The sequence below is a fragment of the Oryzias latipes genome, chromosome 9 (genome assembly GCF_053564925.1).
Source record: "Oryzias latipes strain Hd-rR chromosome 9, Olatipes_Hd-rR_3.1".
In the NCBI taxonomy this organism is placed as follows: Eukaryota; Metazoa; Chordata; class Actinopteri; order Beloniformes; family Adrianichthyidae; genus Oryzias; species Oryzias latipes.
In genome coordinates, this window is record NC_136245.1 from 16,977,073 (window position 1) to 16,995,578 (window position 18,506).

Below are 18,506 nucleotides of genomic sequence, written 5' to 3' on the forward strand. Positions count from 1 at the left end.
GTTCCCTCAAAGACAATAAGTATGTTTCAGAAGGGGTCGGATTTTTCTGGGTCAAAAAACTAAACCCAAACTTCTGACTTCCTTTTTTTTGTTCTTTTTTAAAGAAAACAACATTTTGTAAATCAAATGTAGCTCAGAACTTCAAATAATCTTTGACATTAATTTTTATTTTAATGTTTCTTATTACTTTCTTGTTTTTCTCTTTTTTAATCTCATATTATAAGAAAAAAGTTAAAATTGTGTTCATTGCATAAATATTTTTGAAATCCTGTATAGTGCCCGTTTATCCTCTGAAATGAAACTTTCATCAGTAAAGCTCCGGTCCAGCGGTGCTTCTGCGCTGAATTCCACCGCTAGATGGCACTGTGTCTGTTTGCTAAAAGCTTTTTTGGTCACTCCAGAAGGCGCAAAGCTCTGGCTGCCACCAAATTACTGTTCATAGTGTCGGGAAAGGTTGCTATGTGGTTCTGCTTTCCCCCGGAAAGAGAGACAGAAAAGGTTCATGCACATGAAGGAAAGTAGCCTTTGCTTGTTTCTACAACTGTAAACACGTGCTGCTAATTTGATGCAAAATGATTTGTTCCATTTTTATTTTAATACAAAAAAACCAATCATCAAACCTGAATTTAATGCAAAAAAAGGAAATAGTTTTAAACAGATTTAATTTCTTGCATGTCAAATTCTTCCAAAAAAAAGAGAGCAAATGTTTTTTTTAACAATTTATAAATCCAGGAGAAAATCTCACATAATTAAAAAACACTGAAGTTACAGATAAAAACAGTGTAATAAGTGCAGATTCTGCACTTATTGGAAGAATAAGTGGGCTTATTAGACACTTATTGAAAAATAAGTGCAGAAAAGCAGTGATGTGCAAAAATAGGTGCTAAATTGATTGAAAGTGGGTGTAATTGTTTTTGCTTGATTATTTATGCACGATAATGAAATATACTTTATTTCAGAATAAAGCTACACCTGAACTCACCCACAGAAAAAATATCCTGCACCTAAAATAAATACTGTTTGAAATCATTCATTCAAATCTAAACGGTTTTTAAAAACTGCAACAGCGAGAAAATGTATGGATTTTTTTTTTCATAAACCGAGGCCTAATGTCATCCACGTGCTTTGAGTTCAGATGTCAAAGAAGGGTTTTCCTGTTTGTCCGGCTGAGACGCAGTCTCACTCGTGGGACTGAAGTGGGTTTTTGGTGCAGACAGACAGACAGAGGTGTGATCGCTGCACTCTTTACTGTTGGCTGGTGTATTATGACTTTACTCCAGAGCAGATCCTGCCTTTAAAACTCTCAGTTCACATTCACAATGTGGTTCATGACACCAACAATTTAGCTATGTCCTTGCTTTTTCCTTTTTGATTGTTTAATAGTTAGTCATGCACATAGTTGAAAGTTGTGCCCTAAAGCGTTTTATTCAAGGAAAATAAAACATACAAACTCTCATATAAGTTGGAGTCTTTAGAAGATGGGATTTGTTCCCTGGTGGTTTTGATATAATTGATTTGATTCTTTTTTACATATATGTACATCTCCAACCTGGTACTGAGACCGAAATGCTACATTTCTCCGCTGGTTAAAAACAAATACCTGCAACATCCAGTTCAAATCCTGCCCCCGGTTTCAAACAGTAACGCTTTTTAGGTGAAAGCCATTTCTAAGATCCGATTTACACGTAAGAGTTTATGAGTTCATTGACTCGGTGGACCACCTTAACAGGATTGGGCCCGCCCCTGGAGCTGCCTGTGGTGTCTGTGATTGGCTGAAACCTCTTGCATGGAAGTGGCAGCAGAAATGCAAAACTTGTTGCTGGCTCCTCCAGACGCGTTGATCTCACTGAGCGCCGAGCGGCAGAGCGGAGTGCGTCTGTGGATCGTTCCCCGGGCGCGCTGACACCTCACCAGAGAGCAGACGACAGATGACGGGACGCACCGAGAGGACGTAAGGCACGGAGCTTCAGTGCAGAGCGCACGGCGTGGCTGAAGGATGCTTCCAGGCGGCACGCTGTTTGTGGAGTGCGGGTAGTGCGTGCCACGCTGCTCCGGACGCGGTTCTCCAAAAACATAAAACGCACGCTCGGATTCTCCGACACCGGGTAGGACGGAGCGCCGAGTTTGTGGACTTCTGCGCACTCTGGACTTTTGGTTGTAAGCCTACCGGACATTTTTATTTTTATATTTTATTTTTTATTGACTTTTTCAAGGACATACGTGGGCAGCGTGTTCTCAAAGACAGATTTTCTTCGCGCAAACCCACAGAAGCAGATCTCGCTCCACGGCTCCACTTTCATTTTCCTTCAGTTTCCAGCATGGAACCACAACAGAAAAACACCAGTCCTGGACATTTATCGAGCTAAAATAATGAATTCATGAGAAAACTAAAAGCGTTGTCCTGTGTTTGATCTTATCCAGTCTTTGCGCCCTCCTGTTAGTTTGTTAAAGGCCAGTTTTGTGTGCTCGCGCTGTACAAGTGCGCACAAAGAAAAATGCTTAGGAGTGTGAGATTTTACACAACAGTGCTTCATTTTTTTGTCTGATCAAATGTAAAAAAAAAGGACAAAAAGCTGCTGTAGTGACTTGTACGCATTCATACAGGAGCAGGCGCGCAGCCTGCGTGCGTATTTGGACACGGTCTGTCCCCTGTCTGCTCCGCGTGCTTGGAGAAGTTTAGACAAAAAAAACATTTATTCACTTAAATGAAAGTCTATATGTTGAGTTTTGACAGTTAAACTTTACTAAGAATTTTGTATCAGCGTGATACAACATTTAAATAGCCTGTTGTGTATCCTTTTTTTTTTTTTTTTTTTTGCTTTCGGGGACAGAAAAAAAACTGTGCCGATGTCTGGCAAACTTGCCGTCATGTGGGATTAATTGCAGAGGAGTATGTTTGGGCTGGAGCAGTTTGGTTCTCAAATTAATAGCAGAAACCCTGGCCAGTCAGAGAGAAACATAAACCGACAAAGGATGAACATGGGCTCCCATTATAAAAGCCCAGGCTTTCATGCTGGAGGCCCTCCCGGAGCCGTGGAGCCAGGCATGGGCCCTATGAGTGAACCGCAAATGTTGGGGCTCAATATGAACATGAACGGAGAGCCCTATGGGGGGTTTCACCCCCGGGGACACCCAGATATGCATGCAGGCGGCGGGCTTCAGCAGCAGCAGCAAGGACCGATGCATGGATTTTTTAACAACCAGCAACCTCATCAAGGACATCCACACGGCCATCCACCTCACCCCCACCAACATCACCCTCACTTCAGTGGGAGTTTTGGAGGCCCTGAGCCAGGGTCATCCTGCCTGCATGGTGGCAGGCTAATGGGCTACAACAACAATGGCATGGGACCACAGCAGGGCTTTGGAGAAGGATTTGATCCTCACGCTGAAGGGCCAGCAGGGGATGGCTTTCCCCAGCAGCAGACGCAGCAGCAGAGGCCTGCTAACCTACCTGACTTTCAACATCATGGGCCTCCCAGTGGCAACCCTGCTGTCCCCGCACCCTGCCTCCCCCTGGACCAGTCACCTAACAGAGCTGCATCCTTCCATGGTCTTCCTTCATCCTCATCCACCTCATCCGAGTCACATGGTTTGGAGCATCGGCGCATCCCAAACCAGGGAGCCGTGGAGGGATTAGAGTACAACTTCCCAAGTGAGCCTACATCTGGACATTTTGATGTACCCGTGTTTTCTCCATCAGAGTCAGAATCTCAGTTACCACATTTTGGGCCGGGTAGGCCTGTGCCCAGTGGAAGTTTTCCAGGAAATCCAGGCATGCCACGGACACCAGGCATGCAGGGCATATCTAAGGGACACCAGCCTCCACCACAGCCCCAGCAGCCTCAGCACGGAGTGTTCTTTGAACGCTTCGGAAATGGCCGGAAAGTGCCTGTGGGAATGGAGCCGGGGGTCAATACAAGACATCCCCTCATGCAGCAACAACAACATGCTGGCTTGATAGCCAGACAGAACTCGTGCCCCCCTGGCCTCCCCCGACCCCCCCAGACTGAACCCGGCCCCACTAACCCTAACATTCTAGATGGAGGGGTCATGATGCCTGGCCAACATAACCAATTTGAATATCCCATTCACAGACTGGAAAATAGAGGTTTGCACCCCTATGGGGACCCAATGTTTAATATGCAACAGCCTGCACCTCCTCCTTCCCAACAGCCCCCAAATCAGAGGCTGCAACACTTTGACTCTCCTTATATTAACATGGCAAAGCGGCCTCGATTTGATTTCCCAAACACGCATAATGGTGAAGGCTGGTGCAACTCCATGGAAAACCACCTCTCTCCATCTGCATATCCAGGCCTTCCTGGAGAGTTCACCCCACCTGTGAATGAAGGTTTTGCTCCGGGTCCCCTGCAGCACCCGGGACCTGAGCCACAGTCTCTGCAGCAGCGTCAGAATGCGGCCATGATGATAAAACAGATGGCTTCACGCAACCAACAGCAGAGGATGAGGCAGCCTAGTCTGCAGCAGTTGGGTCATCATGGCGATGTACCTCCCGGCCCGTTGGGTCATGGTGCCCCGGTCGGGAGCATGCCCCAGCCCAACTTCGAGAGGGAGAATGGTGGCAGGATGCCCAACATTGATGGACAAAATCCTCATGTAACTCAGGAGAACTCATGGTTTCAAGGGTCCCACCCACCAGGAGAAATGATGTCACGGCGTCTGGGTGGAGCAGGTAATGAGTCAGGGCCTCATGACATAGGGCTACAGCAGAATGGGGCTGGGATAATGTTTAGGCCAGGCATTGGGATGCAGGAACCCATGAGAATAGCAGGAGATGGACATGTGCAGAACCTTCATTCCCCTGGCATGCACACCCAGTTCAGTGGGAACATGGGCAACCTGTCCCAGATGCAGTCTCCAGGAGCAGGACATCCAAATGCACCAGCAGAGAGGCGACCAGCTGACTTTCCTGCAACTCCAATGGGAGCACAGCCAACATTCTCCTATGGGGGGGCTAACCGACAGGGGCCAGCACATAGTGCTCCTCAGGGGGTGAACACCTCACCAGGGAGCTACCCCCCTCAGTCTGAGTTCCCCTCAGGCCAGCGGTCATCTGTTAGTAAGCTTGGAGCTCTGTCCCTTGGGAACTTCACCAAAACCAGCACTAAGGACAGTGTTTTTGGTCAGAGCTGCCTAGCAGCCCTGTCCACAGCCTGCCAGAACATGATCGCCAGTTTAGGGGCTCCCAATCTCAATGTAACATTCAACAAGAAGAACCAGAACGAGGGCAAGAGAAAACTAAGTCAAACAGAACAGGACATTAATAGCAACACATCTAATGGGACTGGCAGTGCTGGTCCTGAATATTTTCAAAGCAGCACTTCCCAGAACAGCCAGATGCCTGGCACCGGGAATAGCAACTCTAAGCCTGCAAGTCAAAGTCAGACGGTGCAGGGGGAAGCCAGTGCCCTCTCCCCAAACTACAACATGGACGCTACCCCGTGCAGTGAGGGTAAGACAACAACAGGGAATGGGAGAGGGAGAGGGAGGAGAAAAAGAGACAGTGGACATGTCAGCCCTGGAATTTTTTTTTCCTCTGATAATGGAAACCCTGTTGTGAGTCCAGGCCAGCAGACCCCCTCAGCTGGCCTTGGGGAGAGGGGTGGGGGTACACCCCATGAGAAACACCTCCAGTCCCCGTCTTGGGGCAAAGGAGGCGACTTAATTTTGGGGGACCAGGCTGATCTCATGTCGTCTTTAGACAGTGGCATTCAAAGTGTTGCTGCCAAGTCTGACAGTAGTTCACCTAGAGTGGACTTTCCTGACGATGTCAGCACCCACTACGGCAACGAGGACGAGGTGTCATCCAGCTCGGATGCAGGAGGGGCCTCCACCAGCAAGCCCAATCGCAGCCCCGCGATCGGCGGCTCACCTAAAATGCAGAGGAGCGATCACGGACAGATAAATGGACAAAAACCCCACGGCATGGCCATCAATAATCATACTACCTCGCCACCAGAAAGCTATGGACTGAATTCTGGTGTGAGCACAGGTGGCAGTGGGGTGAGCCATCCAGGCACACCTGGAGTGGAGCAGGTACGCACACCATCCAGCACCTCTGGCCAGGAAGAAATTCATCCTCTGGAGATTCTGCAGGCCCAAATCCAGCTGCAGCGGCAGCAGTTCAGCATCTCAGAAGACCAGCCCCTGGCCATGAAGAATGGCAAAAAGAGTGGCGACTGTCCCTCGCAGAACGGAGACAACGAGCTGGCAAGCTGCAGCCCGGATGCTGGGAAGGGCTCAATGGGCACTATTGACCTTGACACTCTCATGGCAGAGCAGCACGCCACCTGGTACGTGCCCAGCGACAAGGCCATGATGGACGGGTCAGAAGACGACAAGGCCATGGCATCCTGGGAAAAAAATAAAAGCCAAAACAACTGTAAAGAAGGTAAAGCTTTTCCCTTTTTTGATGCCTCTTTTTAAAAGTTTCTTTGATATGCAACTGCTGTGTCGGAAGTGTTTTTAAATTGTATTACGTCCAAGGATTTAGTTTAAAATTCAGTGTAAAACTCCTTTAATGCGCAGATGATGCAGATAATAGACATTATAGACATTTATTGAAATATTTTTTGCAACATTTAAAATTGTATTTACCAAAAAGATATGCACATATATATTCAGCCTATTAAAATCAAAAGAATATCCCCCCAAAAAAATATTAAAATTAAAAAAAACCATTACAGATATGTCTACCATCTTTACACACCATTGTGGAGTTTTTCATTCGTGGCTGTAGGCACTTCAAAAGATCAGCTGAAGAAAAGTAAACATATCCTGTGGTTCTTTATCTCGGTTTTCAGGGTGAACAACTACACTGAGAAGATTAATAGCTTTGTGCGGATATGCGTTTACGCAGCGGGGTTTCCCTGCCTTGTTACGTGTTTGTTTTGTCATTCCTATGGAATAACACTAAGCAGGTGAAAGTCGATAGATTTTTTTTTTAAATATATGCTGGACAGGAACTCAAATATATATCACTGCATCACATTTTTCTTTGCAATTTAGCTTGTTTGGTTCTAAATTGCCTTGTCAAAGTAATTTAGGGATTTTTTTCCCTTTTTTTAAAAAGTTTTTTGTGTATTTGTGTAAAGACCGTATTTATTTATAGAAGAAAACGTGTTTTTGTAATTTTTTTTTAGATTATTTAAAGGGCAAAAATATATATTCTATTTAGAATATCTTTATTTTTCATCAAAGTAAATATTGCGTTATGTTACGCGTTGGAGACTTTTGTTGCTGCACTGTTTCTATCCAAATACAAGCTGTTTCTTTTAATAATTTTATTGTGGTTGTATTTTATATAAACAAAACTAAAGCAATTTAAAATAACACTTTCATTATTTTTACTATTTAAAATTTTATATATATATATATAATATATATATATATATTTGCGTGAATTTTCCCCTCACTTCAATAACTTTCTTTGTTTACTTTTGCTGTGTTGTTTTGATTTAATAGTTTTATTTTAGATCACAATTTGTTTATTTCTTTATTTTACTTAAATTTGACTGAATTCGTTGCCATCCACGCACGCGCGGACCCCGCGTGCACATTCAATTCACGTCTGATCATAGGAGACCCGCCTTTCCCGCGCGCGTGCGTGCGTGCAGCGCCGCTGCTTTCTGAAATCTGCGCAGAAGCTTGTCCGCGTCTCTTTGTTTAGAACAGCGCCATGCGCGCGGTCGGGGACGGGGGCGCGCACAGCGCGGACCCGGGCGTCCGAGCAGATTGTTTCTGCGCGGGAGCTCTGGGTGTTGGGCAGCTGCAGACATGCCAGTGCATGTCCCCACTGACCCTTTATTTTTAACTGAGAAAATCAAAAATACATATCATAATCTATAGTTTTACACGACTTAAACGTTTCTTTTTATTAACTATTTTCGTCTGTACAGCAGCTGCATTAATTCTAAAGTGTTGGTTCTTGCGGCCATTTGCACATTTAGCATAATACAATTAAAAACAGCACTGCTGGCCTAAGTTCTCTACTTTCATCTCATCCCCTTCTCTTCTCCTCTCGTCTCCTCTCATCCCTCCCTGCATGGACACAGGGCATGCGGCTCTCAAGCAATCGATAGCTAGTTAGCACAAATCACGGCTCCTGACAGTTTCTCATTTGAGTGCTCCAGACAGCAAAGATGAAAAAATGGTGGAGGTGTACTTGGAAGAGAAGGGGGGATTTTCAGATTGAATCTGATGCTCAGGCTACACAGAGGAGAGCGAAACAACATCATAATTTAGGATAAATCATCGCCCTACAGGCTGGTTTCCTAACAGCTAACGTCCCACAACACCTACCCCACTCAACTATTACAAAAAAATCGAGCCCGCTTGGACCACTCACTCACTTAAGTTTCAAGTCCTCAATCTTGAGTCGCAAATCCGTCACAAGCGAGAGAATCCTAGTGACACTAATTTCAATTTAATCAGGGCAGTTCTTTAGCCCATTAGCCATAATGAAATATTCCTCCATCAAAGAGGTAAATCATTCTAATAAGAAAAAAATTAAATTATGTAATTTTAGTGACAAGGGAAATTATTATTGCCTCTTGTAGAAAGTTAAAATAATATTTTAGTCAGACGATGGGATCAGCTGTTAACCTATTTACATATATTTTCAATGCAAATACACTGAAGATTATTTTTTTCAAAAAGATATTGTATTTTGCTATATTTATTTTTCATTTCTGTTAATTTACCTGTCCAGCTGTAAGTTTTCTTTGCCACTGGTCGTGTTATTATTGTGTAATACATTTGAAAAAATTAAAAGTAGTTATCATATTAATACATTTGAATATTACCGACTTTTTTTAGTAAATGATGACATAAAATAAGGTTCATTAAATAAGGATACTTAAAAAAATAAAAAAAACAACAGGTTTTTAGAAACTAAGTGTTTTGAAATGTAAAAGTGTGCCCCGATAAAAGAATCAGCCAGTTTCAGGTCAGAGGGAAAAGACCACAAAACAGCGGTGAAAAAAAGCTGCATGTTGGAAGTCAGTTTGGCAGCATAATAAGAAAATTGAAATTCCATTTAGTTTTATCTTTAGTTTAGGCGTTCTTGTCTTAGCATTGTAGCTAAGAAATTCAGGACTTAAGAACCGATGAGAACTAGCGTGTTTATTTGATAACTTTCCTCTGAATACTTAACTTTGTTGACAACTAAATGGTAAAAGTTGGAACAGGAACTGATGCATGCTCCGTCACCAGCTCTCCATGGTCCCTCTGCGCCTGTTTACAGTGATGCGTGTGGCAGTAATATCCCCCTTTGGACCCCATATTTGGCCTCCTCTTTCTGTGTCATTGTGCTGCTCAATCTCTTTCACCAGTTGCTACACAGTGATGCCTTTAAATTCGAATTACCTTTCCCACTTTTTGAGTGTCAGTTAATTTTATTCTTCCTCCTTGGGAAAAAAAAAAAAAAAAAAGATGCTTCTACATATTTTTCCTCTTCCTTTCTCATCTAAGCAGAAGCTGACCGTTCAGTCGTGCACAGCCGTGATAAGAGGCAACCACCAGGGAAAGGAAGTGATTCAGTCATTTTGTGCTTTCGCAGTGTTTGCCACATGAGCTAGTTTTTAAACTTCAGCACTCTTCGGAGTTGACCTTCAGTTACATTTCACACTTGCTAAACAGACAGGAAACATCTCTAATAAAGATCAAATCTCCATTATTCTAAGTTTGACAGCTTTCTAAAAGTAGGAACTCTCATCTGATCACTCTTCTAGAATGCTGCAGAGGCTCAGATCGAGCCGTGTTAATATTCCAATATTCCAGAAGTGGATCCTGTGAGACTTACCTGGCTTTGACATTTCACCACAACAACAACAATGCCTCGAATCACACCAGTAATTTCCGTTCTTTTTCCAAAAGTGATTGACAGGTGCTTGAACATGGTGAAAACAGCTCGGGGCAGTCCGTGTTCTTTGCCTGTCATTACAAGGTGTTTCATGTTGACTTCTGAAACAACACACATCCAAGTCTTTCACACAAAGTAATGATGACGATTATGATAAGAGCAGCAATTAGCACAGGTTATATTGTTTATCTGCAGTTGTAACTCATCCACCAGCAGTTGCTACAGGCTGAATGTTATTGACAGCTTTATCGAAGCTCAAACCCCTGATCTTTTATCAGATATTTCTTCCTTTTTTTTTCTTCTCCCCCAACCAAAAAGTCTCCGATGAATGCTAAACAAAGCATATTAAAATTAGGATTTGTACAGTCAGATTCAGAGCACACAGATGTGCCTGTGCGTGAATTGTACATGATGTGACAAAGGGCTGCATTGTTGGCGCTGCAACCCGATAGTGTGGATCTGTCAGCTGAAGACGTAAAGTTTGATTTATTTAGTCTCGGTGTCAGGCACGCGGCTTCAGCCTCCCATCTCGCATGTCTCCCTGTGTGGAACACACGCTCTTAATTCTTAACTCTTAATATTTAGGAGTGTTTACTAGATTTGCAAATAGTGCATGACTGAAAAATATGGCCGACGTGCTTCTGTCTGAAATTGAAGAAGCTGAAAGTCACGAGATGTGTGTTCCTTTATGTGCTCCTTGGCAACAGAGGACGTTTGTTGCAGAAGAAAGGCACTTTGCAGGATTTTTCCACTTTTTTTGTTGTTTCTCCTGAAGGAATAAAGTTGGACTAAAACGAAACTTGTCTCAGCATGTGGTGCAGACTCTCTTTGCATGCAGGGTGGAGAGGGGAGCAGAATTTTAGCACATGTGTGTGGCATGGCTCCAAATGCCCACTGTCAAGTTGAGTGACCACCACATCGGTCCTAACTAGACCAAAAAGTGCATCACTTTGACACAGCTGCAGCGAGTTGTATTGTGTTTGTGTGCTGCTACTGACACAAGTACAGCATTTCAAAGGTGTGTGTGTCTGTTCAGGTTCGGAAAGGTGTGGAAGTTGTCACCCTGCCAGCAGCAGTTATGTTATTTGCCATACAGGTAGTCGTCAGGCGCCGTTTAATTTGTATTGAGGAACTGACAAATGAGCTATGACACCGGAGCTGTTTCTCCTGGGAGACAGAAGTAGAGACTGATGGAGTGCAGGAGAAGGTAGGAGAGAGAAAAAGAAGTTGTTTTCCAGAGAGCGTCTGTAGTTTCGCTCACGAGGCCGGTGAGCGGGTAAAACCTATGCGCATTTATGGAAAGAAAGGATTCGATTCACCATATTTAGGCGTTCTGTAACTGATCATATGTCTCCTTTAATTTTATAACCACAAGAAAAAAAGAAAAATGACTTGATTGCTGAAAATGATTTCTTCCTATTTTTGTCTAATCATTATAGTTTTTGTTGGAGGAACCAAAAAGACCCAACTTATTCTTTTTGTTCAAAATAAAAGCGTATCTTTCAAGATTTTATTATGATGTGCAGGTGATTTTTATTTATTTATTTAGTATTTTTTTTTAATCGGAACAAACCCCAGAAAAGAGGGAGTAGCATTGTGCTGAAACAAAATAGAGACAGCAAAGTAGATCAATATGTCACAGACTTGGATGTCATGCTGGACAGGTTCTGGACATGCTTGTGAGTTATGTAGGAGGCACTAAATCACTTCCCATGTTCTGATTTGTGTCTGGTTTCCTCAGCTCTTCTTGTGGCCAGAGGGGGAGGTGTGTGTCGGTGTGTGTTTGAAGGGTTGGGAATGTGTGTGTTGTTGGAGTGAGGGGAGCAGTGCTTGTATGGGCACGTTTTTCTTTTTTCTGTTTTTTTTGTTTTTTTTTTTTTTTGGGTTAATTTTTTTCTGACTTTAGGTTGCAGGGCAGAGAACTGAGAGGAAATTCAAACCCAAATAACCCCCCGTGCCCTCGCCTGAGAAATGTGGCCCCCGCTCCTTCCAGATATCCTCTCTGCTCTGAGAGAAAGGTCACGCTAGGGCAGCTGGGTGGAGTTCAGGGGTGTGTGAGGAGGAGGAAGAGGGGGGGGGGGGGGCTGCAGGCGAGCCTCAGAGCTGCCCCCCCCCTCCACAAACCCTCCAGATGCACAGATACCTGGAACAATACCTCAGTTACCCAAGATGCACCTCATTCAGCTCCTCTGAACACACCTGCAAAAAACAGTAAAATTCCGTTGTTGACCTTTAAACTTTCAAAAAAAAATTGGGGTGGGGGGGCGTAACAGTTTCCGTGCAGCTGCTTTAATTCAGTTTTCTTTTGTAAAAAATCCAGTTTTTGTCTTTGCAGTGGGTGTTTTGTGCTGACAAAGCCACACGCAGGACCAGAGCAGTAGTTATGTGAAAGGAATCTGACCTGATGTCACACACTGTCATAGGAGTGAAGGCCTTTGGGTGTTTTTGTCAGTGAGTCGAGCAATCTGATTGGTGTGGTTTGTGCTGGGAGTTTAGGGTCGTGCACTCGGGACCCCGAGGTTAAAGGTGAAGTGTTGTCATGGAAGTATAGAGCTCGGGATAGAAAAGAAGCAGGCATGAGACGCCGGGGCCTGGGAAATCAGTGTGACCAGAAAGGAACATTGCAGGCTCAAAGCTGCAGACATGCTCTTCATTTTACACTTCTCTCTTAGTTTGTCATGCTTACTTTTCAAACGCATCTCTTGTCAGCCTCGGAGGACGCAGAAGTTCTTTTCAAGCGTGCCGTTGCTTTTAAGATGAATTAAAAAATAAATTGCTTACGTTGAACTGGTGGAATACATGGTCTCTGCGCAACCTTTGTTTATCTTCCCGTGTTGCTGCGGGGCTGTGGAGTGTGTGCAGTATGACATGCAAACCCGTGTCAGACCGTCAGCTTCTAGACACATTGGTGTCATCCAGACAGCCGGAGCTGCACGCCGTACTCTCCGCCTTCATGGCATTCCAGCTCCACTCATCTCCCTGTAAATCGTTTCTGACTGTGTCTGTGAAACAGCTTCACAGCTCTGCTGCCGGGCACGTGAGCCGCCGTGCGCGTCTCTGAGCATCATCAGCATGCAGCAAATAAAAAATGTACCCCACTCGGGGTATTATGATGTGAAATAAATGCATCATTTTAAATTCTGTGTTTATTTAACTCACAACTTTGGTGATCTTTTGTGGCTCTAATGTGGTTAAGAGCATCAAGGTGTATTTTGCCGCTTAGTGCTGTTCACGCCGCTGCTACCGTTCTCCTCTTTTTATTAGGCATTTTTCCCCCCCTCATGTTGGTTGGAGCTAAGCTCTAGTTTCCTGCAGATGAATAGGCTATTATTGAGATATTACCCTGGATATGAATTCTGCGTCAGTCAGTGAACAACCATAACCAGATGGATGTTATTGAAAAAAGAAAAAAAAATCCTGCTTGTAAAATGTCACGCTGATTTGGGATTTAGACATGTGTGATTTAAAATTTCACACAGCCGTTTCCACCTTTGAACGATTCTGCTAACATGGATAAATCTGAGGATTTAAGGGTAGTTTTTCACCCCCCCCCCCCCACACATACACACAGATTCTCACCTCTGGCGTAGCCATGACTACCTTTGTATGCCTGGTAATATTGTCATATTATAATATTTTTGTGTTAAACAAACAAGCTGACAATTCTTTAGTTTTAGGGTGATCAAAAGATTCATTTTGCATGCTGTCAATCCTAAATTGGAATTTTTGTATTATATAAAGATAACATTTGTATGAAAGAAAGCATTTTAGCAATTTTTCGATAGTTTTGTTTATTCTTGATCTTTCAATTCTGTCTGGGGTTTTTGTGTGCAGCCACATGCATATCCATATGTATGCATACACTGTGTGTGGGTGTGTGTGTGTGTGTGTGTGGGAAGCGGCAGCTGAAAGCTGGTGTGAGTATGGCAACGCCGGCAGTGGTTGGTGTGTTTTGGGCTGTGTGTGTTGTCAGTTTGCTGTGTGTCAGCAGTGAGCCAGGGGAACGCTTGGCTGCATATTCAGGCCGGCGCGGACCCTGCTGTGCCAAACTAGCATGAGCTGCTGGCTGGTGCTCGAGGGCACAGAGCTGAGAAGAGAGAGTGTGAGGTTGGGGGGTGGGGGGTGGGGGTGGAGAGGAGGTGAAGCTGGCAGGGGGTGGGGATCAGCCATGCTGAGGTGTATGACTCTACCCTCTGGCAAATGTGAGATCTTGTCACAGCCACCACCAACACGCCTCTAAATCCTCGCCTCTCCCCCACCCACAACATCCAGGGGCCCCCCCACTCACATCAGGTCCCTGCTCCTAAGGAAGGAGATGGTGAGAATCTTTGCAGGGACCAGCGGTTGCAAAAGCAGATAAAATAGGGGAAAAAATGGGAGGCTTTGCTGCCTGACCTTTTACCAAATCCTAGCACTTTTCTGTTCCAGTGGTCACGGCCCAAACTAGCTGCAGGGCAAGCTTGCCTCAGTGCCTGCAAATGTGCTTGTGTGTCTGTCCTGGTTGTTCGAGCCACCTGCCTGAATTGGCTTCCATGTTTCTGGCGGCAGCTCTAAGGCTGCATTCACACCGGGCATGTGCCGCGCTTTCAAGAATGCGCTAAACTGGCATTCTTGAACGGCCTTTTAGCATACGGTGTTCACACTGGACTGTCGCTACCCGATACTGGCGCATGTACCTACCGTTGGAAAAGGGTTGGTGTGAAACGTCGAAGTGGTGCGAATCTTGCTCCAGGATTCTGCCAAATCAAAGTCCCTGATGGGTCAAAGTTCTACTGGTTTAACTTTTAACACGCGGCCATTAAACGCCTGAAAACTGACAGAAAAGCATGCGTAGAGTGGACGCAAGAGTTTTGAGCACAGAATCCTGAAAGCTGCTTCAGCTCCTGACCAGGAGCTTCTGAGCCCAGAAAATTGTCTATCACTGTCCGCCCCCCCTCCCCCACAACACCTCTTTCACACTTGTAACTCAGCCTTTCAGAGCTGTTTCCCACCTGTCTCCTCACTCAGACACCACCTTGTCCCTGCATTTCAAAGATTCACAGTTACAAGCGGCTGATCTGTCTCAACCAGCCCCATAGACCCGAGAAGCGGTTGGTTTTAGCACAGTGAGGAGTTGGGACATTAATCAAACAGGCCTAAATGAAGGCTCTCTAACATGTTCACACACATCTCTCTGTGCTCAGGGCTTGCTTGAAGGCAATGCCCTGAGCACAGGATGCAGCTCGATCCACAACACATAACCTCACAGAGGCTTTGTGTCTCCTCTTCTTGAAAAATTTTCAGCCTTTTTAGCCTTTTGGCACTTCCTCAAGTGTCTGAGCAGTTGAAGTTTTTGCAAACTTCGATATTAACTATTCTCTATGTCATGGACGTGTTCAACTTTGGTTGGGCTTTCTAAAGCTTTTGCAAAATCATTTAATTGCAGGCTTTACACCTTGATGACACGAGGGTTGATACTGTCATGGTCTTTACACCAGGAAATTGGGCCAAGCAGGGTTAAAGGCCACTTTTGTCTTTGCCCTATGACCTACTGATGAGGTCACGGAGGAGTGTTCGGGATTTGCGTGGCTGCCTGGGACAAAATGAATTCAAGCGTGTGTTTTTATTGTTTTATCAGACGTGAAGGAAGGGGGCTGCAAAGAGAGGAAGCTTAGCTTACAGACTCTGGGTCTTATCGATGGTGGGGGGGGGGGGGGGGGGGGGCAGTGTTGAATTAATTTCACAGTGCAGATTTAGAGTGGGATGTGAAAATGACACTGGTTTAATTAAATGCATGTATTTTTGATGATTCATCCATATCAGAGAATGCCAGCTGTTTGAAATTGTTTTTCTTTTTTACACATTCTTAATTAACCTTTTCCTCTCTGTTGGCAGATTCTGAGCTCTGTCAGAGTAAAGCTGGAGCTGCAACCTCGGGAGCTGGAGGTGGAGGAGGAGGTGGAGGAAACCACCTGCAGTGCCTGTCCGTCCACTGCACCGACGAGTTGGGGGACAGTAAAGGGCGAGGGGCACCTGTCTCCTCCTGGCGCTCGCTCCACTCTGATATTTCAAACCGATTCGGGACGTTTGTGGCAGCGCTGACTTGAGCAAAGAGGAATAAAGACGGACATAAAGGAACATCAGTGGATGGCGGTGATGATTTGTCAGTGAAGCAACGGTGCACCGGCTCGAGAGAGACATTTGACGCTCATCAATGCAAACTTAAACACGCGCGCACGCACACGAAACCCACACATAAAATGCCATGTTCATTTCTGACACATGCAGCCGCATGTACGACAGCTTACATGCTGCTGGACATTGCAGCATGGACCTGACTGGACGGTCTCCACATCTGGAAAACCTCAAATCATTTTTTTTCTCTCATTTTCTTTGTTGAAAAAAAAACGAGAAATGTTAAAGAAGGGGAACTACAAAAAGAGAGGGCAGTTGTCATTGGCTTTGATTGTATGCCGGTGTTTAGTAAAAGTGATGCAATTTCAACTTCATGATTTTCCCTTTTTACTTTTTTGAATCCTGCCCGTTGTAATGCACACCTAATGTGCACATTATACCCCTGGCGGAGGCAATTGATGCCCATTTGAAGCTGAAAATAGTTTCTCTTAAATTCACAGGGTCTTACTACAAATGGGAGTTTCTGTCATTGAGTTGGATGAGAACAGAGAAGGCCCAAGAGGAGGGAATATGCATGAATGTAACAATTTCTTGTAAACGTTAAAGACAAAAGTTAGCCTCTGTGATCTGCTGCTCTCAGACCTAACGCCCACTAAGCTTCTTTGTTTTTTTTAAGAGAGAAAATGTGTTTCCTTCATTCTCTTTTCTTGTCTTTCATCTCGGCTTCACACTGTGTGAGTTCAGCTGCTTGTATACAGTTCAGCCAATGAGAACTGAAAAGTGGTGGAGGTCAGGGGTTTATTCAGTGAGGGATTTAAAAAAAAAAAGGTTGTTGGTATTGCACATGTATAATAAAGAGAAAAATTTGCTGTGTGTTAGGCAATCTTGTAATCTTTAAATAAAGCTTCTGTTAAATTTGAATTTCTCAAACAATAGATGGAGGACTGTGACGGCAATTTACAAACAGATTTTTTTGTTGTTTTCTTTTTTTAATAATATGTAAAGTGCAGTCGTCTGTTTTCCTTCATATTGTATATAACTGTATATGTTTTATTGAGTAACTAAATAACAATAAATATGATGTTAAAGGTGAATTTTTGATTTCCTTTTGTTTATTTCCAGAGAAATATCACAGAGCTATGGATAAAAAGAAGACAGTTGGGATTCTATGCGAAAGATTTCACGCAGATTTGATGCTGTAAAAGAAAAAATCGAGTGTGTTCCTTTAGGACCATTCCTGTCTGCTCTATATTCCAAGTGACATTTTTGACAGGGAAGTTGCAGACTGATGTACAATACCTGACAAGAATGCTGGAACTTGTGTATTATTAAAGCCCAAAGCTGAAACATCAAAAATACAAAAAACAAAAGAGGAGAAGCGTCTCAACCAAAACGATCAACTCCTCTCACACCTGCTTGAAGTCTATTTGTATTTTTACTACGTCTAAAATTATTCAAGAGGAATTTTGCTTCACGGTAAATCTGCAAGCATTTTTTTTCTCACTTTTTTATGCCATTAAGAGTGTGCTTTCTCCATGGCAACCATCACCATCTTGCTTCCTTCCACTCCCCAAACCCTGATCTGCTCACCTCCTCTTTATTGGCCATCTGCATGGATGCTTCATGCTAATCAATAACCCCCCCCCCCCCCCCCCCCCCCGCCCCCATGTGTGCCAGTTCTGAGGTGGAGACGTCAATGCAACCTAACAGGGCTTAGTGATCAGCTTGCAACAGGGATGTCTCGGGCACACAAAGGTGTGTGTTTGCTGCCTGCTGTGTGGGACTGCTCAGCCTGTTGCAAGTGGGATGCACAGACAGCCGGAGCATTAGCAAACAGCAAAGGCTGCGTACATGAGCAACTGTCATGTCACTCGGGACAGTGTGAGCAGGGAGGGAAGAGTGTGGATGAGAGATAAATGCTGGATATTACTCCTCAGTGTGGAAGTACAGCAGGAAATTCTTTGTTAGATGTATCTTAACTCGGACCTTTAAATGTTTTCATCAGTGATGCTTTAAATTAATCCTTACTGATCCAATCAACCCTGTGTTGTTTAAATGCTGGTTGGTCTGAGCTGTTTTATGTAAGATGAACTAAAGAGAGTGCACACATCCAGGATTTTGATGTTTAACCCTTGTGCTATCCTAGGCACTTTAACATTGGGAGTTGGGTCATCTAGACCCACTAGACAGTGCGCTGAACCTTTTTTCTTCAATGATTTGTGATCTTCACTGGTGTCCATGGATTACATGAAATTCTCTCCACCTTTATCCACCTTTGTCATGGTAGAGAGAACACGTCAATGTAAGGGTGGGGTCATAGGATAGCACAAGGGATATGCTGATAATGATTGGACTTGAAATCCACACTAACGTATTTTTCAGTGTGCATCACATAAAAACAATATTTTCCAGAATGGTCAAGTTTCATCCAGGTCAGAGCAACAGAGACATGAAGACACTGGCTCCACTAAAGATGTATGATGCCGGACTTTTTCTGTCAATGAGC

The 18,506-nt window shown here is 44.2% G+C and overlaps 1 protein-coding gene across 1 annotated transcript; it reads left to right on the top strand.

Annotated features, from left to right (window-relative positions):
• Window positions 1-1,820: 1,820 nt before the first annotated feature.
• mn1b (MN1 proto-oncogene, transcriptional regulator b) lies at window positions 1,821-17,094 on the top strand. Its single transcript, XM_023958569.2, has 2 exons — window positions 1,821-6,415; window positions 15,761-17,094. The coding sequence occupies exons 1-2, from the start codon at window positions 2,893-2,895 to the stop codon at window positions 15,970-15,972; spliced, it is 3,735 nt and encodes a 1,244-aa protein (XP_023814337.1). The 5' UTR covers window positions 1,821-2,892; the 3' UTR covers window positions 15,973-17,094.
• Window positions 17,095-18,506: the final 1,412 nt, after the last annotated feature.